Raw genomic sequence first — 25083 nt, forward strand, 5'->3', positions numbered from 1 at the left:
GCCTCTCCTGACACTGGTCAAAAAGAGGCTGAGTACAACTGACATAACAAAACAAATAAATACATAAAAAAAACTTTGTACAAAGCAAATTGTTAACTGTATAACTTCAGTCTTTCAGTTTATCAGAAGTTTTGAATCTCTGGCAGTCCACATGTAGTTTATTACGAAAACATAAAGGAGGGTTTCTTAATTCATCCCTCAGATAAATTCTGCTCTTTGGAGCTACCGCATAAATTATGGATCAACACAAAGCCATGAGTCTGAGAGTTAGTCTTATACAATATGCTTTTTAGTGAATTGTTATATAGACATAATATGATGTAAATCTTAAATGCACCTGTTACTCAACAGAGAATAAACTGCTTAAGGTAAAACTTCACTTGGATTTAAAAGTGCTAGAGTTAATGGCATCTAATGTATATTTATGTATGTTGTGTACATCATTTGTTCACAGTCAGTGGTATATGTGCATTCTATAAATTCATTTCAGTTAGTCAGTGTCTTCTCTTGAATAAAGGTTTATCTGTAGTTTAGCTCAATAGTATTTTTTAAAGTTAAGCCCTGACTATTTCATGAAGCAAACAAGCGAGAGCACATTTACCCCATTCTAGCCTCCTTCCATCGGCTCCCTGTGTGCTTCATGTCAATTTCAAAATCCTTCTGTTTGCCTATAAATCCCTGAATGGTCTTGCTCCATCCTCTCTCTCTCTCCTGCTGGTCTCTCAGGTCTGCTGATCAGCTGCTCTTAGTGGTCCTGAAAACTAGACTGAAGCTCAGAGGGGATCAGGCATTTGCAGTTTTAAACTTTTAATGTGAGATTTTTTGCTTGTGTTTTATGTCTTTTTTGTGTTTTATTGTTATTGTACAGCACTTTGGTCAACAGGGTTGTTTTTACAAAGTGCTTTATAAATAAAATTAGATTGGGTTGGATATATTCTGCACATTGACACAGGTGGGAAAAACCATGTTGTTTATGGGATGGCATTCAGAGGAACATTAAGAGCAGATAGTGATTGAAAGACAATGTAAATTACACATATTTCCAATATTTTAGTAGAAATTATGAGAATACATGAACATTACTTAATCAAAAAATGATTGTACATTGACATTATGCTGAACAACAAATGATCAAGTTCTTGACAAGTTGCTTACATAATTAAAAAAAAACTAAACAGATTCACTCAGTCAGTCACACTGACTCAAACACCACAGTATTAAAATCCCTGAGCAATATAACTAAATAATTAACATAAATACTCTCACAAGATTTGGCCTTTCATTAGTCTAATTGTGTCTTTGATCATCCAGGTAGCATCATAGTGTTTGATCTTTAAGATGAGGTCATTTTCATGTCAACATGTTTTTCAGTGTCATCTCGCCCGCTAACATCACCACAGTGCACGACCCTGCCCTCCAGTCGTGAACGCTCAGCTTCAAACACTAGCAGGTGGCTCAGCAGCGTCTCCACGGGGCCCGATCGGATCAGGGATGGATCATTACTCTGCATGCACAAACACACATACACACAGCTGATCAACCAACACAGTCAAGTCAGCGTTTCCAAATCCTATTCATCCTTTAAATCCTGAGTCGGAGCCTCACACACAGCTAAAAAAATGTAAACACAGTGAATGTTCATAATCTGTCCTTATCCCAAACAGCTGCAGCTAAACAAAAGATTCAAATCAAAGCTGTTCATATACTGCAACAACCAAAGAAGCTGATTCTAGTGTGGGCCAAGGAGAAAACTATACATTAACAAAATAAAAAAGGAATAGTATTTATATGAACTCACCGCCACAGCAGAAATAAAGGCATCCATAAGGTGATAGTCAGCTCCACCATGCCCACTCATGCCAAACAGCCAGGGCGTATTGCTGTGTGGTTTGTGCTTTGTGGATCTCTGGGTCAGAAAGTCAAACACACGTACCTCATGGCCATCGTATGACAGCTCCCCCTGTGAAGATACACTTCATTATATACAGACGGGTGTCAAATTATAGGAAGAAGCTGGAAAATTAGTGGAGAAAGAGGATGACAATGCCCCATCCATAGGGCATGATGGTCATTGAATGCTTTGATGAGTATGAAAATGATGTGAATCATAAGTTCCATGAAAGGGAGCTCTTAACCTAATGGTTAACTTTAGGATGAACTGTAGCGATGGCTGAAAGCCAAGCCGAACATCAGTGCCTGACCTCACTTGAGGATGAATGGGAGCAAATCCCTGTGGCCAGGTTCCAAAATCCAGTGGAAAGCCCCCACCACCCCCGTAAGGGTGGACGCTTTAAGATTACAGCAGCATTTTGCATACTCATGACATTTGAATGAGATATAGATAAAACGTTTTGGTGTACTCGTAGTTTTGACTATGTTCTGCATGTAGTCAACACTATGATAGTTGATTTTTTTCATTATAGCCCCCAAACACTTTACTATTATTGAGCTAATAGTTGATACATCGTTTTCCTGCTGGCTTCTTTTGTACCTTAAATATTATAATATTTTTTCCTTTTCTACAATCCTCATTCCTTCCAGTCCTACCTTGCTGCCATAAATGGTTGTTTTTCGCTTGCAGACCTCCTCAGTGAAGGCCACCATGGAAAAGGCTGCGGTCAGGCCCCCTTCAAACTCTATGTTAACAACCTGGAAAAACAGAAAAGATCGTCAAGACAAGACTAAAGTGTTATGCTTCTAAACATTAATAATGACTTAACATAACGTTACGTTAAACACCATAAATACAGTATTATTAAAGGAAAGTAAATGATGACTTTTTAGGTTAAATAACTATCTTTCAACAAGGTGAAAATCTGTAAGTTATTGGACAGAGTGAAAAAAACATGCATTTATTTACATTAGTAATTGACTGCAAATTTTGGAGACAGGAAAGGATGTAAATAATAAAAGGCAGCGTGAGCAATAGTACAAAAATATTTTTTGTAATAATATTTGAGTTTTATTTAAGCTGAAAAAAAGAAAACGTAGTGGGTTAGAGAGTGCTGGTATGTTTTGCCATGGGGATGAAGAGCAGTCCTGAATGATTTCTAACCTGGTTAGTGCAGACATCGTTGTCACACTCGTACACACAGCGGCCATATGGTCCAGTCCGCAGCGCCTCAGTTACTGACTCGATGTCCGGCAACGAGTTTGGACATATGACTGATACAGGCCAGCCTGTGTGACCCTAGCACACATATGAACACACAGAATCTATCAGATTATGAATATGTATTATGTTTACAGATGATGAAGTATAGTAGATGGTGAAAATAATGATGGTGATGAAGTGTTCACCTGTTTCACTCTGTCCAGGTAGATTTTGCGTGCTGAGTATGGACAGTGTTTTTCTACTGAACAATCCAGGCAGCGATCTGCAGCGCCTTTTGGCTGACAAAGAAACACACAATGTCACATTTCTTCATGCTCAGTATGGACATTTCTGTTGGTGCAGAGAACTGTCATCAATCAAATACAACTAAATGATACAAAAACACAACTCAGAACTGTTGAACAGGAGTTAAGAGCAGTGATGTCATGTTCTGCCATAGATCTTCAGTAAAAAGGATTCACTTGTCGAAATATAAAACAAAATACAATCAGAAAAGTGTTTGTTGGGTCACATACTGTGAACGCACCACATACCTTGCAGTCTTTTTGGAAGTGGCTGACGGATCCAAATGATGACACTTTCACACACCTGCAAAGTGCAAACTCTGTTAATGCTTAATCTTAGGAAAACACAAAACAACCTCAACCACCTTACAACACATAGACTGCGGCTCAACAAAACCACCATGGATTTACATCTAGTTCCTACTAGCAGTGTTTGGCTGAGGCATCTGACAAACTGATACACATGATATCCTCCAGCTGACAAACCAACTTATTTATTTAAGTGGTGACTGCATATTATTCTGCACAGTACTTCTAAACCTTAGACAAGCTTGGAGTTGATCATTGACTACTGTTTACAGTTTACCTTCGTGCTCCAGCCCAGTTATGTATTAGGTCAATGTCATGGCACGATTTGGCCAAAAGAACAAAAGAGCTCTCGGCTTCATTCCTCCAGTTTCCTCGAACGAATGAGTGAGCGAAGTGATAGAAGCCAACCTAGAACAAAAGGTTGATACTGCGTTTAAACATTTAGCCTAAACATACAGTTTAAATGTAGCAGTGTATTCATTTCATGGGTACATATTCACTACAAAGTTTAAGTACATATAAGTTTGAATTGAAACATCAGGTTCATGAGTTTAGGAAGATCTTTGTATTATCATAATACATTTTATCTGTAGGCTAAAAAGTTATTTGGACTTAAAGAGATCATGAACAAAAAAACAAGAATATGTTACTTTTAAATTAACAGGGTTGATGATTAACAATATTATGTTGTTATGTTATTGTGCTGTTATTTGTTTTTTTATTTTTTTATTTCCATTCTGTTTGAATTCTTACCGGCTCAAGGTGCTGAATATGCATCACATCACCTATGACTCCAGAATCTACCAGCTCCTAGAAAAAGATTGCTTGATTTAATTTTCAGACCAATCCTTATTAAAATACAATCACAGGTTTGCTGCTGTCAGATTTTCTAAAGCAAGAAGTGCTGAGCAGTTTATTAACCGATTGATTTGATTGATCACACATATAAAGAAACTTTTGCATTTTCACTCAAGGTAAGTACTTATTTATTTTAACCCAGTTATCTTGAGATCAAGACTCAGTTCTTTAGTTTTTTCCATAGGAAATCCAACTTAACAAAACTCAAGTTCAACAGAGCTCTTTTTGCTGATTGATCTTATTGTGACAGGTGATGTGAGTATGTGGCTAACTTGAATGTGTTCACCTTTATCTTGTGGATGGTGGGATCATACCGGAGAACATGACCCACTGACAGCATCACACCGCTCTGAGTGCAAGCCTCCACAATCGCAGTGCAGTCTTCAGCAGTTGTCTAAAGTCATGTGAACAGATGAGTGTCACACAAATACATTGATAGAATGAAAAAAAAAAAAAAAGAGGGAAGGGAATTTCAGCATTTCATGCCATATGAATGAAATCACACTGATGTGAGGGACAAATACAGTGTGACATGTTTTTTTTTTCAAAACAGAATTACAAACTAACGTGCAAGAAATTACTTTAAAATCAACCTGTGGGATCATTAACACCCGGATGAGTTAAAGTTATGCTCTATGTTAATATGGTTTATGTTTAATCTCATTCACAAATCACTCACTGCCATTGGTTTTTCCAGCAGAATATGGTAGCCCTTCTTTGCAAAGGCCACAGCAGGTTCCTGGAAAAGACAAACTAGTTTAATACGGTGATTAACCAAGAAACAATAACAAAGTTCCCAAATAGACATTTTTCACACCAATAATAAGGGGAGACTCGAAGGCATGACATTAGTGATGACATCAACTATATGGAAAGAGATATGTTCTGAGAATTCAACAACTGACGTGTAGTGAAAAATGAGAAACAGACACACTGACTTCAGTTTTGGTATTTATTCTGCAATCACAAAATTAAACAAAAATTACTCAAAAGATTACAATTTCAGTGTTTCATATACATACACATAGTTTGTTTACCTTATGAAGGCGGTCTGGAGTACAAATCAACACAGCATCTGCAAACTTCTCTCTCTCAACTATACTGTGCCAGTCTAGTTTGAAAAATAGAGCATTCAACAGTTTAGCATGTAGCAGAAAATAATAAACAATAAAATGCTTTTTCTTTTTCTTTTGATGCTCACCATCAAATGTGTTTTCATCTGTGATTTTGTGTTGCTGTTGAAGTTTAGTGCGAGCAAACTTCCTAGGATCAGCAACTCCAACAACCTGAGATGGTGAAGTGAGAGTAAACAGAGTGGGCTTAACAAATGCTCTGTTACAACATTACAACCTAACACCTGGATCATTTTCTTAATTAGCAATACAGCAGGGAAAAGTATTATCAGCAAAATGAACTGAAAGGCTCATGAAAGCAAAATCAGGACACTTAAGGAACTATTCAATTCACTGTACTCTTTCAACCTATATTGTCACTGAAAACATGGATTTGATTTGAGGATCTCCTTATACTGTGACATTAAGTTTTCGATGATACTTTACATGTTTCTGTCACATAAGTGTCCTGCCAATGATCTTTTGTGGTGTCAGAGAATGCTTTTTATCGGTACTGTCAATAAGAACATAATCCACTTTTAAATCAGTCCACTTCTTTGTTGACAACATAGGGAACCTCTCCTGACCTTCATGCGATCAGGATGGACGGATGCAAACTTGGAGTAGATCTCCCCTCGACAGCCAGCTCCCACCACGATGACACGGACAGGGGGAGTCATTTTGGCGCCCTGTGAACTTTAACACAAAGCTTGTAGACACACCTTACACCTAAATAGTCAGCCTCAGGTGATCGAATCTTCACTCGACATCATACTTCCTACAGTCTGGGTGACTACATCTACAGTTCTACAGATATAGATTAGCCATTAGAGTAGCCCACAAATATATATTAAAGAGAGTTTCTGGTACATAATAAGTGTCAGTTTATAGCACGGCTGTTTGGCTCGATACCTGTTCTGTCCCATGCGGCTGTCAAAACCTTCTGCCTGTCTTCTGTGTCGGTCCAATTACATGCAGCCACGACAATAAACACACCGGCGTCCACACAACGAATGACAACCACAGACTGTAAATAAAGATGGACGTGGCCTCCGTGACGTCACACACAGGTTCCTGACGGGCGGGTTTGAAGCGTGGATGTATCAGCATGGCTGTCTTATAATACATCCATGGTATCGACGTTTTTTATATAGTTTATGATGACGACCAGCGGACTTTTTTCTATTTTTAACAATGAGGTCAAACAATATATAAAAACCATTAATTACTCCACTAATAAGAAAGCTATTAAAACTATTTCCATGTGTGCTCTCTTTGATATATTTTTGTAATACCTCTGTAATATTCTATTTCTTTTATATGTTTGTAACCCCCTGGAGATTTTCATTGCACTATTCTTTTGTATTGTTCTGTATGTCTTAATAAAGTTGTATTGAAAAAAAAAAAAAAAATGACGACCAGCGGAGTGGTTCACTTGCTCGAGCAATAAAGCCAAGCGAAAGCAGTCGGCGACTCCTTACCGCCCCCTACAGTGTGGAGTATGTCCAGCAAAGTGAATGGAGCAGTTCACTGCGCCTGGTTACTGCTTGCTGAACATTAGAGGGAAATGCACCATATGCATAATGCAGATAATATAGACATCACACGTCTGGAGATGATCAGTCATCTAGGTAATATGATATCAGGAAATGTTTGGGATATAGGCTAGTCCTCTAAAAGTTGTAAAAAAAAAAAAATAAAAAAAAAAAAAGATTTTTTAATTTAATTTCATGAGAAAAACTGTTTGATTGTATTTTGTTTGAGTGAAATGTAAACAATGCATCAATAGAGGATCTCCGAATTAATGATTGTGGAAGTTTGAAATCCGTAAAATGTTGGTAACAAGGCGTGAGCCTCACTGTCCAGAAACTTGCTATGCTCAAAAGGGTCTTTTGCAAAGGGCCAGTCCATCACAATTTAACACTTGTCTCAGATTTTCCAAAGAGATTTCCCGACATCACCCGAAGGCAACATTTTTAGCTTTTCGTGTTATTATTAGTTTTTGTATTCTATGTATTTTGCTTATTGTGTTTTATAATGAAATATATGTTAAACCTAAATGTTCACTTATCACAATTAACAGTTAGCAGATATATGGGTTTGACATATGGGGCTGGAACGTTACTAAATCCGTTACTCGTTATCTGTTAGCTATAGTTAGCTGCTGACACAACTTAATAAAATAAGTCCACAATCCAACATGCAAATACTAAGAATATTTCCAAACGATATCAGTGGCAAAGTAGAAGGTCTTCGGATATCTCCGGCTATCTTCGTCAGATCCGACTTATACGTAAGGATAGGGTCATATGACGCTATTACCTCTGCAGCGTGTGCTCAGCTTTCTGTTGCACGATAGCTACAAACATTTCTGATACTAGCTAACGCTTGAATCTGTGATTTTAATATCCTCCGACTTACAAAAGTAGCTTTACTTTACAACACACTACTTTGTAGAGGCCTAGTTTTAGAGCTATACACACGGAGCTGCGTTTTTCAGCATATTTGGACGTTTCTCTCCGCTAGCTAGCCAAGGTTAGCGCGTTAGCTAAGATTAACATCAACATGAACATTGACAACGTTAACCAATCCGTCACAACTGGAGTGCCATCTACAACGTCTTCAACTTCAAGCAATTGTATCGCAAATGATAATGCAACTACCAACGTCAGCAGCATCCCTTCGGTCACGAGCAATGGTAACGTTATGGGATTTTGGCTAATGTTATTATGCTAAACACTTAGCTTAGTTAAAGGTAGGATAGCTAGTGTATTGTTTGTTCCTCAGATGGATGATATGTTTGCCTGACACTATATATAGTATAAGTTATAGTTATATAATTTGGAAATTTATTGGGTACATTTATCTTAAACTGATGATGTCTAATCCAACAGTGCAGTTATAATGTTCAGGTTCTATTGAAATCGTTTGAAATTGAAATTGAAATTGAGAGGAGTTGAATCAATTGTAATCATTTTGAAGGATGTAGATTGTGGTGCTATTGAGGTATATTTTAATATACAGTGACGTGTTTTTTATTTTATTCATCTTACCCTCACTGATTTGAATGGGGTGTAAAAATACATGAAACACCTGTCAACGTAACGCAGTTGACAGGGCACAAGCTGCAGCCTCTAAAATGATCCTACAGTTGAATCAATATATTTAACACGGTGTAAACAAAAACTTACCATTGTAACTTCAAAGAAGGTAGGGTTTATTGCAGGACTATTGTATTAGATTGCATTAGTTTTCGCTAGGGCTTCCTAAAAAACTTATGACTGAGTATATACAAAAGTATGTTTAGCATTTTTCATGCATCATCATGTGAACCTGGAATTTTGTGAAACACCTGTTTGAAAACATGGTTTGTACTTGGTACAAACTTAGTTGAAACTTAGTACTGGAAAACACTGTTCCCTTGAAGTAAAAACTGCAACCTCTAATTATCTGTCCAATGCTGTAGATGGATATACAATATTGTTTCTTTGATTCAATATGAACTCATCTCAATAACTTCTATCACAGCTTCGGCATCAGCGGCCATGGTGACACCAGCAGCAGACACATCTGTCTCCAATGGTGTCTATGTGCCTGGTGGCATCACCAATGGAGATGTAAAACCTGCTGTCTCCACCACACCCCTGGCAGATTTTCTCATGCAGCTGGAAGAGTACACTCCCACAGTAAGTCAAGCGTTGTCAGTCACCTTACTATATGTTGCATTCACACACAGGGACACATTGTCAGAAAGATCAGTAACTCAAAACACTGCATGTATCCACATCATTAACAGCTTAATGCTGGCTAATGTTGGAAACACCTGTCAAGTTTTTCTATTATGCCAGCTACAGATAACCATCACTAAATCCAATGAAATTCAATTGAGAAACTCTTTATATATAAAATATGCATCGGTACAGTTTGTCTGTTTTTGGCTTATCCAGTGAATTAAATAACTGGAAAATCTAAGCACTACATTGCATTAATGCAGACCTGTAAATCCAGTACTGCCATAAAGATGTTCTGCTGAATAATTTTCTTCAATATGATCAGTGTAATAAACCGGGTAAATTGTTGACATGAAATGAACATTCATGACAACCTCATATTCCACTACGCCCAATAAAGATGAAATTGCATTACTACAGCCACTGTCCTCCCAGAGAGTGTACCAGAGTTCTTGCTACAGGAAATTAATTTGATCATCACTGAATGGTAGAGACACAATAATAATGTTTTTCACAAATACCTGTCTGTAGCAGAGAAAGCGGGCTATGTGAAACTTGAACACAAGCTGAATTCTGCTCTTTTTTTTTTTCTTTCTCAGATTCCTGATGCAGTTACAGGGTACTACCTCAACAAGGCTGGATTTGAGGCTTCTGATCCAAGAATGTAAGTCCTACAAATGCTACCTGCAAGTTTCAGTGCGAGTCAAGTCTCATTAACAGTTTAAAAATCTCAGAAACTGAATCTGAGTTAATTGTTTAAATTATCAATTAAAAAAATCCCTTGCAAGCTAGCAGGCAGTGTACTTAGAGAGTCCTATAAAGGATCATTAGTCCCTTTGACTAGTATTTAATCAATAACCTGTGGCAAGCTAGAACCATGCCACAGTTTGACTGACACAGGAGAATGGGAATTGTTTTGGACAAGATGAGAAAGTGAAATGGTCATTAATTAAAAGATAAAAGAAGATCTGGACATTGCCATATTGCCTCATTGCCACATCTGAAAACCTTTTTGTATGTTTTATTATATTTACAATGATTTGGGGAAACAAAATCTGCTTAATGTGCCTTGGTACAAAGTGCTATAGTCTCCATTCGTGATGACGGCTGTGCTGTCTAAAAGATAATGATAATTCCTGAGTGGTTCCTTGATGTTCAGTTGACCATGCCTGTCTGACTTTTATCAAATGGGGTTTTCATTTATTTTAAGAAAGACAAGCTGTTGTATATCTGTAAACTGGTATACAGTATACATTAGTACTGCCACTAATTTGAGCATAAAATACATACTCTTAAGCCTAGTAGGCTATTGATTTTCCCATGATAGATAGTCTGGCTGTGTACAGAAAGAAAAATCTAAAGCAATGATTTCCTTTTTCCACCTCTACAGAATCCGTCTGATCTCCCTTGCTTCTCAGAAGTTTATCTCGGACATTGCCAATGATGCGCTGCAGTACTGTAAAATGAAGGGCACTGCCTCAGGAAGCTCAAGGAGTAAGACAAAGGTCAGTGTCTCATTTTTACATGCACTTCACATGTAATACCTCCATACAATATTTTGACAGTGCTGTATGTTAGAAAAGGGGAGTGTTGATAAAAGATCAAATGCTCTGATCATCATTTTGTTTCTGTCCATGGTGTTCTCATTTTCTGCCTTCTCTGTGTACAGGATAAGAAGTACACTCTGACTATGGAAGACCTGACTCCTGCCCTTTCAGAATATGGCGTCAATGTCAAGAAACCATATTACTTCACATAGAATTGTCGTTCTTCAAGGCTTTTTGCTTTTGCTAGGTTTATCTCCCTGCTGATCCACTAGTCTGTTAACACCTTTATTGTTCAATGTTTTTTGATCGCAGTGCTTTAGTACAGCCTTGACAAATCTTTGTTGTCACTTTGCCATTTGCTATTTTTTGTGGAGCCACCTTTGCATTATGTTAAATTGTAACATTACATTTTATTGTGAAAATAAAACCAATAACAAAAACCTTGACATGTGTCCAAGATGTTACATTTGTCTGGTTAAGTGTTCCTTAGCAATACTGTGTGGATGTAGTTGGTGCAACAGTGGAAGAAGTGTTATAATACTTAAAAAACAAACAAAAAAAACGATCCTCTAAAGTGTACTCAAAGTAACCATTGGTTATTTAGTAGAGAGGATCATTGGAAAGGATATTTTAAGATAAATAAAATTGGAAATTGTGAAAGAGTAATGTAAAACCAGATTGCTATTATTTGCTGATTGACCTGTTAAAAGATATGGAATTAGATTTGTCTCAATATTTGTGACAACAGATCGACAGTCGTATGTTAGTGCTATATGTGAATATAAAGCACCTTCCACAGCAATCCAGGTTTCTGTGTTGGCATTCACTGCAGTAAAAACTTCAATAAAGGTGGAATTAGGGGCTTCACAAGATCAATGCAAAAGCACAAGAAACACGATTACAGGCCTTTTTGGTTTCTTGTCACCCAGCTCAACTGTAAAGTTACGTCACCACCAGGCGGCACCTTTGAGAGATTAACCAAGCTCTTTTTGTAGCGCCTTTTCCGTAACTTGTCTCTCCTGAGCCACTGTAGGTCCGAACGGCGCATGTGCAGTATGTTCAAAGTACTTGGGTGAAATTCAAACGGTGAATTACTATAGTCTCAAAAAGCGAGGAAATTTTCACAATGTCTCTGCTGTCAACAAATCCCAACAATCCCATAGTTTTCTTCGACATCACCATTGGAGGGCAGGTGAGTAGAAAAATGGACTTGGCTAACAGCGGCTTTAGCTTCCAGCTAACGTTCAGTCAACGTTTCCACATGTCACCAGACTCAACACAATGTCTGTTTTTAGTGAAAAGTTGTGATCCAGTGAACACCACCAACGTGCTGTTTAAACGGCTCCCTTTCATATACATGTGATAGTAACACAAGATGGACTTTCCTCTCAGCAAGGTGTTTTGTGATGAGCGTCTTGTAGCGTGGGTGAGGAGAGGTGTGGGTGCTATTGCTTTCTCCACATAATATCTTTCTATAGCTAATAAGTCAGAACTTATCTTAGAACTGACCTTAAACTTCATAAGCAGGACCGTCAGAGCTATACAGAAAAAACACTTCCATTTGATTTTTACAGCAGCATTTATAATCTTACCTTTTTTGCATCATGAACAGTGTTCAAAATGTTGTTGAGTGGAGTGAGATGTCCTTCCCTCCATACATGAAACTAACATTTGACCTAGAGCACATCATTATGTTATTTTAAATAACAAAATCTCTGAAACCACAACAGAAAGTTGCATCAAATAAACGTGAACTGACATTCATTTTGATTAAGGAGCTCTGAACTTCTTCCTAATCTTTGCCATGTGTAAAATAATGAAGTAATCAGGTGGTTAATCTAAACAAATCCGATACTTGTTTTCTGGTTTCCAGTTTTATTCTTCATACATGGCAGAATCCTGCATCTGTAGCTCATAATATCTGTGTTTTTTCTTTGTTTTGTTTTTTTAAATATACCATTTAATGTGAACTTGACCAGGACTGCGTGAAAACAGGCCTTGCTGCTTGACTTTGGTGGGGTGTGAATCCAAATATATTATCCCAATATTTTATCCTTCTAGTTTATGGACTTATAAAATGCATGAAACTGACAGTTGAAATGCCACAGGGGAAAAGCAGGTGGTGCTGGTGTTGGGTTTTTGAGAAGAAGTGTGGTGGAATGAACTCTTAACTACCTTTGGACAAAATTACAAATGAGCACAATGTAGAGTCAGAACCAACACCTATACCAGGAAAAATAAATACAAAGTTTATGTCTATTACATAAATCTAGAAATTAACTCACATGACAACATACCACTCTATGAATGGTACATTATACGCTCTAAATTTATGACTTTGAATAGCAGTTTGTTTGACCTAGTATTTAAGAACATCTAGTATCAACTTACTTCTATTTACCTACCTTGCTTTTTTTTATCCTGGCACTTTTTTATCTTGCCTGAGTGCACTTAACTGCACTCAACTTAAAGAAACGAAATGTAATATTCCCCCATTGGTTATTGTGTTTCTCTTAGGTCTTACAGCTCTCACAAGAAGAGAAATTGTTGAGGTATAATAACCAAACCTCTGCATTGTGGATGTGTTTTACCTACTTTCAATATACTTTGTCATTTTAGAAATACAGCATTGACTAATACCTTGTGTTAATGGTTAAGGATACATTTAGTGCTTCTTAAAGCTTCAGTGAACACTTTTAATGTGTTTATAGTAAATGTTTACAATGAATGAAGTCAGTGACACAGAATTCAAAACGATTTATGGGATTTCCTGGTTCCTGGTTCCTGTTATATCCTTTGTGGATTATGATTCCCTTTAAAGGTACAGTCTGTGGTCCAGTCAGCCCACAACAAAACTGTGGAGCACAAGACTGGGACCTGCTATCACTTCCATACTGACAGTTCTTTAAAAGCCCCTGGTTGGTTTCAAATCAAAGCATCATTAAATATTCACGACTAGAAAAAGTCGATAGACAAAGAGAAAACAATCCTTGGGTATTCTTGGGTTTGATATGTAACAAATCCAGTTCATCTGGTCTGTGTGCGTGTGAATTAATCAGTGCTGGCGACGTAAGCAAACTGATGTGAATATTGTGAAATATTATCTGTTGTCATCATTTCCCTACTGAGCCCCACCCACTTAAAGACAGTGAGAAGCACAGACAGAAATCTGTTATGTGAAATAAGGCCTTATTAATACGTTAATATTTACAAACACTAGAGTAAAATAGACCTATATATGAATTATGACTAATTGAGAAAAACACAAACGGCTAATTCTAAATTGATATCTGCATCAAACTCTTCAGATAGGTTGAGGAAGCAGTCTCACTTCAAATTTCTTAGCACTTTTAGGACACCTTGCTCACACTGCGTTAGAAGCTCAGGTTCCAAGTCCATTATTGAATAACCAATCTCATCATCACAAGGTCCATTGAGTAGCTGTTGTGGAGCTCCTTCATCATATCACATGACCTTCATCAAGGGCAAGAATAAACTTTGAATCTCTTTGAATTGGTCAATACACATTAGATTTATGTAGCTGAAAGGACAAAACTGGGTCTGTTTAATCAAAGGTTTAATGGTCAACCAAGGTTTAGTGAAAGAAAAACGAAGGACTGTATTTCAGAATATTTAATTGAGAAGCATTTTGAAATCCTCACCTGTTTGGGGTAATCAAAATGAATTAGATATAAAGCTTTAGTCATCATAGCATCATAGCATATACCTGAAGTCTACATTTGTTTTTATATAGGGCTTTATGACAAACACATACAAATTCATCTAGAAAATATAACATCTATGTTGATTTCTGTAAAAAAAACAAGTTTTTGTGTAATGGCCAGTTTTTACTTTGCTGCTTAACTCTTCAAAGAATGACATTTAGAAGTCCAGTCACAGTTTCATGTCAATGTTTTGCTGTTTAATTCTTTGCTCCGGGGAACTTGTGCATGTGCTGATGGAGAGATGAGGGCTGCAGCTTTTTGACTTTTTGTCACAGCATTCACATAGGTGAACTGCTCATAGAGGCTTGGCCATTCTCATGAAGTCTTAATTCACTCCCTCACATCATGGTTTTCATTTTCAGCGTCATGTCAGGTCTGTTACACGTAGAGAAGAGTGCTTCTCTTCCGTTTTGACGGGTTGAACACACCTGTAGGGAGCTGCTGCTGCCACCTTCCTTTGCTCAAATGCCAGTAAACGTGCAATAAACACACATTTTCTGGTAGTTGGCTGTACGGCCCAAGCCACTTGCTCTTTAACCAGAGCACCACAACCACCAGTAAACTGTTGGTGCACTCCAACCAAAGAAGGTTAACAGTGATGTAGGCTGGTGCTCCGTAGCCTAAGACCAGACAAGCCACAGATACTATAAGATAAGGCATCCAGATTGTAGTAAAGCCCAGAGTTAGGCTGAACCACAGAGGTGGTCGTGGCTGGGTGGTCTCCAGATAATACTCCTTGCTGCTCTTTGTCTCTGTGGAGGGGGCTGAGATGAACAAATCACTCCCCTGGTTCTCTTGCTCTTCCCTCAATTCAGATATCCTGCCAGCCTCTTTCACCCACTGGGTAATTCTTGAGCAAAAGGGCAGCATTGTAAAAAATACTGTGGTGAAAAGCCCCAAAATAAAGTACGGGACCAGTGTGGACTCCTCTACCTCACACACCACGGCCTTTATCCCTGTCATATAATCCAGTTCCATCATCTTAGCTTTCACAGAACTGAGGGAGTAAATAACAGCTTGCGTCCACACCAGCAATGTCAAGACCATGTTCCTGAGGAATTTGCAGAAGGTGCTCTGCCTGCCAATGTTGGTATCTTCTATACAGTAGTCTAGTAAACCCAGGCACATCATGGGTAGTGGTAGTGCTCCAAATGTTGCTGAAGTATGAGCCAAAAAGAGGCAGGCCGACACAGGAGACCTTTCAGCCCCAAAAAACCACACGGCTGCCATACAGCACGCCACCAACACATCAGCCAGGAGGAGGGACATGCTGCACAGGCTTAGAAAGGAGGCATGCAGCTTCCGGCAGCACAGGTAAAAAACCACCGCGTCCAGTCCCAACTTGAAAAGCAGAAGTGCCAGATACTTCTCAGTGTTGTCTGTCTGACAGCCGGATCCATCCTCCCATTGCTTCATAATGGCCAGCATTTTGACAGAGTTGCGAGTGGACAGAGTCTCTGTCAGCTCTGGCGGCATTTCAGTTACTGCACCAGTGCTCAGTTCAGTATCAAGGTGCTTCAGGAAAAGCTGTAAAAAAAAAAATAAAAAAAGATAATGTTGGTTCTACAAGCTATTGACTGCAATTAACAGTTAAAAACAATGCATCTTATCTCGTCATCAATTTAATCAGGAGATGACAGCCTTAATGACAGTCATATTGATAGATTATATTGTCATCATTTTTGCTGTGTGGGAGAGTGCCTCTGCTCTTTAATGTTATATTTCACAGTATATTCATTCTTTAGCAGTGGTTTTAGTTTCAGGTGGGCTACCTCTGCTATAAAACACAGTGCAGACGGTACAGACTCATTTATCACTCCACAAAATGACACATGTAGAAAATCTTGATCTTCCTTTTAAAATCTTTACACCAGAAACTCTGCTTTTGGATGGTTGTGAAACTATTTGCATTTCTGTTCCTGTAAGTTTTAAAGTTAAGTTAAATTTAACTAATCATAACACAATTGATTAATGTGTTACTTTCACAAAACTTTGTCTTGATGAAAAACTAGACCAAAGTCACGCAGGTTGAACAATAAGGTGTTTGGTCAGTGTAGAGCAGCAGGTAGAATTGTCATCAAACACGGATCACACTGATTTGCCTCAGCGAACTTCACATTTAGGCCATATTGTAAACACTGGTGATCCCAGGATCTCTCACTCTGTTTCATACACTGACAATGTTACATTTTTTCATTTTTGACTTTTGTCATTACAGTTTTGAAACACGCTTTGGTTTTTGAATGTGTTCTATTAAAACTAAAAGTTAAAACAGCTTTTTTTTTTCTCATCAATCAATTCTGACTTCCAGTCAGTTGTACAGTCAGCTTAATGTCAATTATACATCGTTAAAGCAGCGGTATTCATCCCAGCAGCACACACACACACACCATCCTGAATTTCCACATTACTTGCAACATTGATGACAGGTAAAGTGAGTTCTGCCACGTGAAGCGTGCAGCATTAACTCAACAAGGAAGAAAAATCAAACACTTTCCTCTGGCCTGTACCTCTCTGCTCAGGGTTATCGTGGTCCAGCGAGTCTCAGTAGAGATCCAGATGTTTAACCCTTGTGTGGCAGCGCGAGCTAGATGCCCTGCATGCTTTCACCGAGACTCATCGGTGCAGGTGTATGACTGCTGTCAGGTGGAGTTATCCTTTAAGCTGCTCTTCGTGGCTCCACCTTTCCGTGAATACAAACAGTTGATGGGACACGCCTTTGTTGTCTTCAAGGAAACCTGCTTGTTTTCCCTCTCGTATGCCCCAGAGGTAACTGCCTCTTGTTCTATTGATTTAAATGTCCTGTGACAGGTAACCCTAACAATGCTTGTTAGTTGAAACCGCACCCTATAACTGGTTTTGTTCACTCACACCATGTCCCTATACAATTACACAGCAAAGAGTATTGAATATTGGAGGCCTGAGGTGGCTTCAGAGAAATACTTGCTACTTGACGAACAAGAACAGCTGCTCTGCTCATATTCTGCTTTTAATGACATTCTTCACTCAGTCTGTTGAAAAGTTAGCACAGTTAGAGGTTATCAGCAACTATACTTGGCCTCTGGCTGCAGTATTTAACTGTTAGATACTGACGCAGAACTGTCAACCTGTAAGAGTAAGACCTTGTTTTAAACAGTGGGAAATTTGAATGAACAGAAATAGTCAGTTACAAATGAACCTCTTCAGGTCCTACCATGACTCTTCAGAGTTTCTGTCTGTTTTACACAACTTTACCTGGAAAAATTAAAAGGGGTCATGATTGTTTAATTTACTTTTACAGTTTGTCACAGGTTCTTGGTTCGATCTGTTTGCTTTGTGCAACTGTTTGCTTTCAGTGTGAATATTATAGCTCCATGTACTTATAGGTACATGCTGCAGGAGAGTGGGTGTGGTAGATATGGCTCTTCCTGGACTTTGGCCTGTTTAACATGGCTGTTAAGTGAAGTCTTAATATGTGTCTAAATCCCACAGTAAAGCATCGCAGTAAACAGTATAAATTCTTCACAATGTAGACACTGAAATCTACATATATATGTCTGATTAGAAACGACATGACTTTTATTACATGTTGCACGCTGTCTTACCAGATGCTGGGCACTTGTCTTCAGGGGACGTCACACTCCAGTCAGAGAAAACCCCCAGCAGATAAAATGTTCTGCGGTCCATGATTGTTCCATGTCAACGCACTCAGCCTCTGTTTCATTTCATCGCTCCAATATTAGAAATATACTGAGTTGTCTATGTAGAAAAGACAGGAGATCTGATGGCTGCTTGTTTGATAGTGACTCGTCCGCGGAGACTGAGGGGACAGTTGTGCAGTGATGTCATGAGGACAAACCACTCTTTTTACACCAGCTCATTGTTTGTTTTCACACAGACACACTGACGTTGTTGTAACAGTCGGCCACTTTGCATGTCCCTCTCGGTTGTGGGAAGCCTGGGTGGACACATACCCATGCTGCTGAATGCACACACACACACACACACACACACACACACACTCATGAACACAAAGCTCACGGAGGATTTAATGTCCAGTAATGTTCTGCGTCCTCACATTTACATATTTCTATTATGTATGTTTTGACCCCTGAGAGATGATGTCAGACATGGGACACAGACTAGAGTAGATTTAATGTTCTCAGCAAATTCAACAAAGAACTGAAAGATGTAAAAGGAATAAGCGAAACATGTCATTGTACTCAATGTCAGAAACTGAAGGTGAAGTCTTATACTAGTTATTGAATAGAAATATAAGTAGTGTCTCAGTAGAACATATCCTGGAGCTAGATACTGTTACCAAGTCAGAGTGTAACTGGTCAGTCCAGGTGAGGTCGTCAGTGTCGTAGAGTAGCCCCCATTCATCTGTTCTCTTGTGCCATCTTTTCAGGTGTATATGTTCCTCTCTTCACTGGATATCTCTTGTTGTGTGTGTTGTTTGTGTGTTTGTCAGGATGTTGGACGGATGAAGGTCGAGCTGTTTGCTGATGTGGTTCCCAAGACGGCAGAAAATTTCCGGTAAGGAGAAAGTCTGCATCGCAGGCTGCTCACATTATTGGATCACATACTCTGTTTTGTTTTGTTTTTTTCATTTTTATATATTGTGATTTTTTTTTTTTCTTTTTAAAAGAATGAGATGTCACAGGTATATATGTTAACATGGATTATTTATTATCTCTTGCAGGCAGTTCTGCACTGGAGAGTTCAGGTAAGGTGGAAGGTTGTATTCTTCCCAATTTTGCATAGTAAGGTCATGCATTCATGCAGTGTGTTTACATACAATTCCAGTATATATAGAGCATTCCAAGTCCAAGCATTTGGCAGTTACCTGATATTTGAATATATATATATTAAATAACCTGTTTTCCTTTTATTAGGTTAAGAGATCAATAGAAAACTGGTTAACACAATAGGGTTCTATGAGCCACATCCCCCATATGCATATGCATATCAGGTCATTAAAGGATATTTACATGTCTGCATATCAAAGAACCAGGGGCCAATACATGAAGCAAGTTCAGCTTAGTCTAACTTTGTTGGGGTTAGATGGCTTCACTGAGCCTAACATCACCTGTCCTGAATAACCAGTATCACAAACTGCTTATCAACCTGCTCAGTCAACTCTGGGTTTTCCTATTTGGATATCAGTGTGTTCATATAAAAGAGCTAGAGTTGTTGCATGAGAAGTGACATTGTCAGAACCATGAATAAATCCTTAATATGATGAAACAGTGCTACCTGCATGTATATTTGGTTATAGCAACAGCAGAAAGTGATATTCCACCAGCTGACATGTAAACAATATGATCACATTACTAGCATATGATAAGGAGCTGGAGAAACACCAGAAATAATTTCCAAATATTAAATAAGGCTAGGGATATTCTGTAAATAAGTGCAGGAATTATTACAAGTATCTTTAGTATATGACAAAGAAACTTAAACATGTATATGGAGCACATAAACAAGTTAAAGCTTATGTCAGACTGTTTCTGCCGTGGCAGAGATTGAGGAGAGAAGTTAGTTAATGCCTGATGAGGTTTACATGACTGAATTGGTGCATTTATAATTGTGGGAAATGTTTAATATTTATTTTATGACCACAAGGTCATCACATAAGACTATAAAAGCATCAACACTGGGATGTCCCTCCTGGCTGACCTCAGCAGGCAACTGGTTTGACACGGGAGGGTCATCAGCTGATGCAGTTTACCTGGCCCGTTTGCTCACTTGCTCTGTCTTCCAACTGCTGACATCCACTTTCATGCCATGCAGCATAAATTACCATGGTGATTTACCCCAGTTAAAAGTCAGACAGCTTTGTGATACTGAAAAACCTGAGTTAAGCCCAAAGATAGCTGGATAAGTCACTTATCTTGCTTTGTGGTACAGATCCCAGTTCAGAGAGGTATTGTTGTACCAGGAGTAAAGTAAAGTAGGATGAAAGAGCTGTGCCTCATTGTATCAAACAAAAAATCAATCAATCAATCAATCAATCAATCAAAATAATAAAGTACAGATGAGATGGGTGTCTGTAAAATTCAAATGTGCATGTGCAGTAATGAAACCTATGTGTTCTACTTGGGCCTCTCATTGTGCCTTCAGTCCAAATTCTCTGCAGATTCTTTAAGAATGATTTGTTACATTTAACTAAAGAAGTTTTTATATGACCTTGTGACCCTGTGAGCCAGGATACACTGAGCCACAACCTGCTGTAGGAAGCACAACACCTAAACCGTCTGCAGAGGAAAAAAACAGCCTAATGAGCTGTCTCTCTCTGGTATTCCTACATCTGAATGGACTTTTAATGCTGCCAGCTTTAAACATGGCTATAGATCTGCACTGAAGGTGATAGACGCTCTTCATGCTTGTCAAACGTTTTCATGAACACACTACAATATAACAGGATCCTTTTAAATGATACGGAGAAAAACCTTGTTTGTGAGAGGTGATAGCTTGTAATACACTACAGTGTGTTTTGTCTTTACTGTTGCTGTCTCAAACATCTGTCCCACAGGAAGGATGGAGTCCCCATTGGTTACAAAGGCTGCACATTCCACAGGTACATAACATGGCGGCTTGATTTGTACAGCTCAAATTGTACTGGAATGTTGGAAAGATGTTAATGGTTTTTTATTACTTTGTATATTATTTGTAATGATTTCAACTCAACTAGACACCTCCAGCCTCTGTTGGTTATTTAAACTGATTGTCTTCTGGGTGGAACAGCCTCTCCTGTTTCCCCTAATATTTGTTGTTATAGAGGCAAATTATTCATTTGAAGTTTGTTTCTAAAAGCAGAAGTAAAAAAAGTAAAGATTTCTAATCATTAGTCACCTGGATTAAACAGTGTCATATCTTGCAGTGGTTTATGGGAACCATCAAAAGTATTCACCCTCCTTTTGAGGTTTTCTTATTGTCTCTAATAAAAATAGATTGAAAGTGCCTTTGCTGGACACTGATCAACAGGAAAAGGTGAAAACTTTTTCTAGGCACAGTATCAGCATGTCTCAGACTGCCTGGCTAAATCTGTGTTTTTGTATAACAGTTTCCTACCTAAGATTAGGTTGAGCTTTTCAGCAAAACTGAATTCACTGATGTTTTCAATTGTTCTTTGGCAGGGTGATCAAAGACTTTATGATACAAGGAGGGGACTTTGTAAATGTAAGTACATGCACACCTCGTCTGCTGTCTGATTAGTTTTCCTGTCACATCTGTAGGAACGGTAAAACACACAACACACATTACGTTCCTGTACATGAAGTTTCAACCAGACCATGAAAACGTCATGTAGATCAAATGATGAATGTCACTCAAGGGTTACTTCCTGTTTTCAGTAGGTGGTGCTATGACAATGACGTCATAGGAGCATGCAGATGTCTCCAATGTGGGACTGTCATCAAACATGAAGTTTGAGGAGGATTAGACAAAGTATATTATAGTTATAGCAACTTCCTGTTTCATTGGGGAAACATCAAAATCTGCCAATTTTCACAATGAAGCATCATTAAGGTGTTAAGCATTTTCTGACCGAGGTTGGGACAGATTGGAAAAGGTATAATAGAGTTATAACAACTTCCTTGCAAAAGTCGCCACACCACCAGAGCCACGCCCTCAAATGAAAACTCACAATCTTCAGAATCAAGCATCATCAAGTTTGGAAGTATTTTCTGACCACGTTTGAAGTGGGTGCAGTCAACTTGCTAGGAGGAGTACATCAAATCCCATAACATTACATTTCCTAGGACTATAACAGAATTTTGCCATGTAGATGTCTTCAGGCCGGGACTCTTATCAAACATGAAGTTTGAGGCAGTTTGGACAAGGTGTGCAGGAGTTATAACAGGTTAAATTTTCATGGCGGATCATCGAAATTCACCGCAGCGCCACAGGCAAGGCCGTTCATGACACGACTAAACTCAAAGTTGTGTAATTGTGCGTTTCAAACTTTGTAAGATGAGACTCACCAAATATGATCTGATTAATTCTCTAGGACGAGTTCATTAAATTCCAATGTCTGTAAATGCCAAAAACAATGCCAAAATTGCATAGTAAATTCAAAATATCTCATTTCCTGTTGGGATTAGGGTATGGTGACATGTTACATGTGCCTACCGAATTTTGTACATGTAGGTGAAACAAGTTGGGAGTAGTGCCCCATTGAAATTTTCAAGGGGGCGCTATTGGGCCATTTGGCCACAGCCATGAGCAAGACCCACAAAAAATGTAAATTTTCACCAGGCCTGACACGTGTGCAAAGTTTCATGAGTTTTTGAGCATGTGTAGGCTTAAAAAGTGATTTATTTTGGAGGAGAAAAAATTCTGTCAAACAAATTACTCCAGGGTCGACACACCGGTCGGTGTTCGGGGGCCATACTAAGTCTTCCCATGATGTCCGACAAACTGCAGTTGAACTTTGAACTGACCCGGCAGAAATACTTTGGTGTGTCACCCTCTGGGGGACATGTGATGAATTACAGCACCACGAAACGTGTTGATTGTGTTGTAGCTTTCTCTGTTGAAAGCCCTGTCTTGTTTGTCTTCGTGAAGGGTGATGGCACCGGGATCTGCAGCATCTACAGAGGACCTTTTGCAGATGAAAACTTCAGAATGAAGCATTCTGTGCCTGGTCTTCTGTCCATGGTATGTATGTAGATCAATTTACTGATGTTAGGGACACTCCTGAATCACAAAAAGGTCTATTTACTTTGACTTCAGCCAAATCAACATGGGGGGTTTCCTCTAATCATTTTCTATGCTCTGTAAAATAAAAAGTTAATTAGGATTTGATTAATCCATTCAAAGTGGACTGACCACAATCTCTATAGACAATAGGATTTGATTAATACATTCAAAGTGAATTAACTCTGGCTTTAATATGTTTAAAACTGCCATTATTTCTCAGTATTCCAAGTCTTCCTTTTATCTTCACAAATACTGTTTTTCAGGCAAACAGTGGTCCAGGGACAAATGGTTGTCAGTTTTTCATTACCTGTACGAAATGTGACTGGTTAGATGGGAAGCATGTTGTTTTTGGTGAGTAAGTCTACAGTACTAATTGTGCATTCATATTCATTTAGAGCTTTTCTAATTTGTTTATGTGTCAGAGTTTAATTGACTTGTTCACAACTGTTTCAGGAAAAGTGGTTGATGGTTTGCTGATCATGAGAAAAATTGAGGTAAAAACTAATTTGAATATTCATTCATATTAATGTATTGGTTTCAGTGGTTCAAATATTTCCTCCTCCTTTGGCAAGAATAAAAACTGATCTGTAAATTCCCAAAAATCTGAGCAGAAGAGTGACAGGAGGCGGCCGACTCATACTGTTGAAAACAAGAAAGTGTATTCAAGCTTGAACACAGTATAAAAATGTTGTGTGATAGCAGCAGGATATGAACACAACGCAAGACAGCCTAGTCTTCTTCATACAGCAGTGTACTGATTTGTTATATGTCCTCTAATTATTTCACTCATCTCTCAGATCAATGTCAGAATGTGTCTTAAATGCTTGTTTATCATCTTTAACAGGCTTCACTGTCCTGAATGATGTTACCTCCAGATTGATGTTGACTAACTTGTGTCATAAATGTTTGCGAGCAGGCGTCCTACCTGCAACTGAAATCCAACAATGAGTGTAAAGTTTTAAAGTTGGGTTTTTAGTTCTAAATGTGTGTTCGTGCCTCCCAACAGAACGTCCCTACAGGACCCAACAACAAGCCCAAACTCCCCATCCTCATTGCGCAGTGTGGAGAGATGTGATCAGCTTTCTCACAACACCAGTGGAAAAACTACACAACCTCTGTAAACATGAAGCAGTGTCTAATTGTTGCTTGATACTCCTCAGCAAATATAAAGCCACATATTTTTCCTGTATGGGTGCCTTCTCCCAGAATGCACATTGTAAAGTTAAATTGTTAGTAATTATTAATTTGGTTAGTGTATGAAACATTCTCATTCCTCATTCAATGTCTCATTTATCAATAAAATGTTTTACATTTTTATAAACTTCTGGAGGTCATCTTGTTTGTTTGAAAAAAAAAAAAAAAAACTATTTGTAAATGACATCACTCTTGAGAGTTTTTCTAACATGGCCCAGCCACGTTTTATATTGTCCAATGTTTTAATGGTCAATGTTATTCTCTCAGCAAATAGTAAAAGTATAAATTCTATTTAAAAAATGCATTTGTAGTTTTACATTCAGCTCAAAGCAGTAACAAGGACTTAATTGCTGTTAACCAATTTCACAAAGTATGTGTGTATTACAATATTAACAGTAGCCGTGGAGTTTAAGACCAACTAAACTCAAATACTTAGCTTATCAGGCCCTTTTACTTTGATCCACTTTTTTATCTGCCTTTTTTTAAATAAAGATTCATTCAATGTGTATTGAAGAAGTCACAT

At 38.3% G+C, this 25083-nt stretch overlaps 4 protein-coding genes across 5 annotated transcripts; 2 read left to right on the forward strand and 2 right to left on the reverse strand.

The window, feature by feature from the left end:
- Positions 1 to 953: 953 nt before the first annotated feature.
- Positions 954 to 6715, reverse strand: LOC111670601 (uncharacterized). The gene is made up of 14 exons (XM_023427383.2): positions 6591 to 6715; positions 6266 to 6374; positions 5768 to 5852; positions 5604 to 5677; positions 5246 to 5305; positions 4853 to 4960; positions 4462 to 4518; positions 3986 to 4116; positions 3649 to 3703; positions 3301 to 3393; positions 3056 to 3190; positions 2548 to 2649; positions 1799 to 1960; positions 954 to 1504 (listed from the first exon to the last, which is right to left on the reverse strand). Exons 1-14 carry the CDS (start codon positions 6602 to 6604, stop codon positions 1334 to 1336), a joined length of 1356 nt encoding a protein of 451 aa, XP_023283151.1. The 5' UTR covers positions 6605 to 6715; the 3' UTR covers positions 954 to 1333.
- A 1273-nt stretch (positions 6716 to 7988) lies between these two features.
- Positions 7989 to 11402, forward strand: taf10 (TAF10 RNA polymerase II, TATA box binding protein (TBP)-associated factor). The gene is made up of 5 exons (XM_023427391.2): positions 7989 to 8376; positions 9207 to 9364; positions 10009 to 10073; positions 10800 to 10914; positions 11079 to 11402. The coding sequence occupies exons 1-5, from the start codon at positions 8244 to 8246 to the stop codon at positions 11166 to 11168; spliced, it is 561 nt and encodes a 186-aa protein (XP_023283159.1). The 5' UTR covers positions 7989 to 8243; the 3' UTR covers positions 11169 to 11402.
- A 587-nt stretch (positions 11403 to 11989) lies between these two features.
- Positions 11990 to 24687, forward strand: ppih (peptidylprolyl isomerase H (cyclophilin H)). The gene is made up of 9 exons (XM_023427703.2): positions 11990 to 12148; positions 19135 to 19199; positions 19366 to 19389; positions 21199 to 21243; positions 21803 to 21845; positions 23232 to 23324; positions 23630 to 23717; positions 23820 to 23860; positions 24373 to 24687. Exons 1-9 carry the CDS (start codon positions 12083 to 12085, stop codon positions 24439 to 24441), a joined length of 534 nt encoding a protein of 177 aa, XP_023283471.1. The 5' UTR covers positions 11990 to 12082; the 3' UTR covers positions 24442 to 24687.
- On the reverse strand, positions 14517 to 18449 carry LOC111670802 (putative G protein-coupled receptor 160). 2 transcript variants are annotated; one of them, XM_023427702.2, is made up of 2 exons: positions 18266 to 18449; positions 14517 to 16208 (listed from the first exon to the last, which is right to left on the reverse strand). In XM_023427702.2, the coding sequence occupies exon 2, from the start codon at positions 16155 to 16157 to the stop codon at positions 15060 to 15062; it is 1098 nt and encodes a 365-aa protein (XP_023283470.1). In that variant the 5' UTR covers positions 16158 to 16208; positions 18266 to 18449; the 3' UTR covers positions 14517 to 15059. The 2 variants fall into 2 exon arrangements, with proteins under 2 accessions (XP_023283470.1, XP_023283469.1); XM_023427701.2 differs by lacking the exon at positions 18266 to 18449 and adding an exon at positions 17192 to 17744.
- Positions 24688 to 25083: the final 396 nt, after the last annotated feature.

The sequence above is a fragment of the Seriola lalandi genome, unplaced genomic scaffold, assembly GCF_002814215.2.
Source record: "Seriola lalandi dorsalis isolate HSWRI2012SDOR001 ecotype SW California unplaced genomic scaffold, Sedor1 jcf7180002054861, whole genome shotgun sequence".
Lineage (NCBI taxonomy): Eukaryota > Metazoa > Chordata > Actinopteri > Carangiformes > Carangidae > Seriola > Seriola lalandi.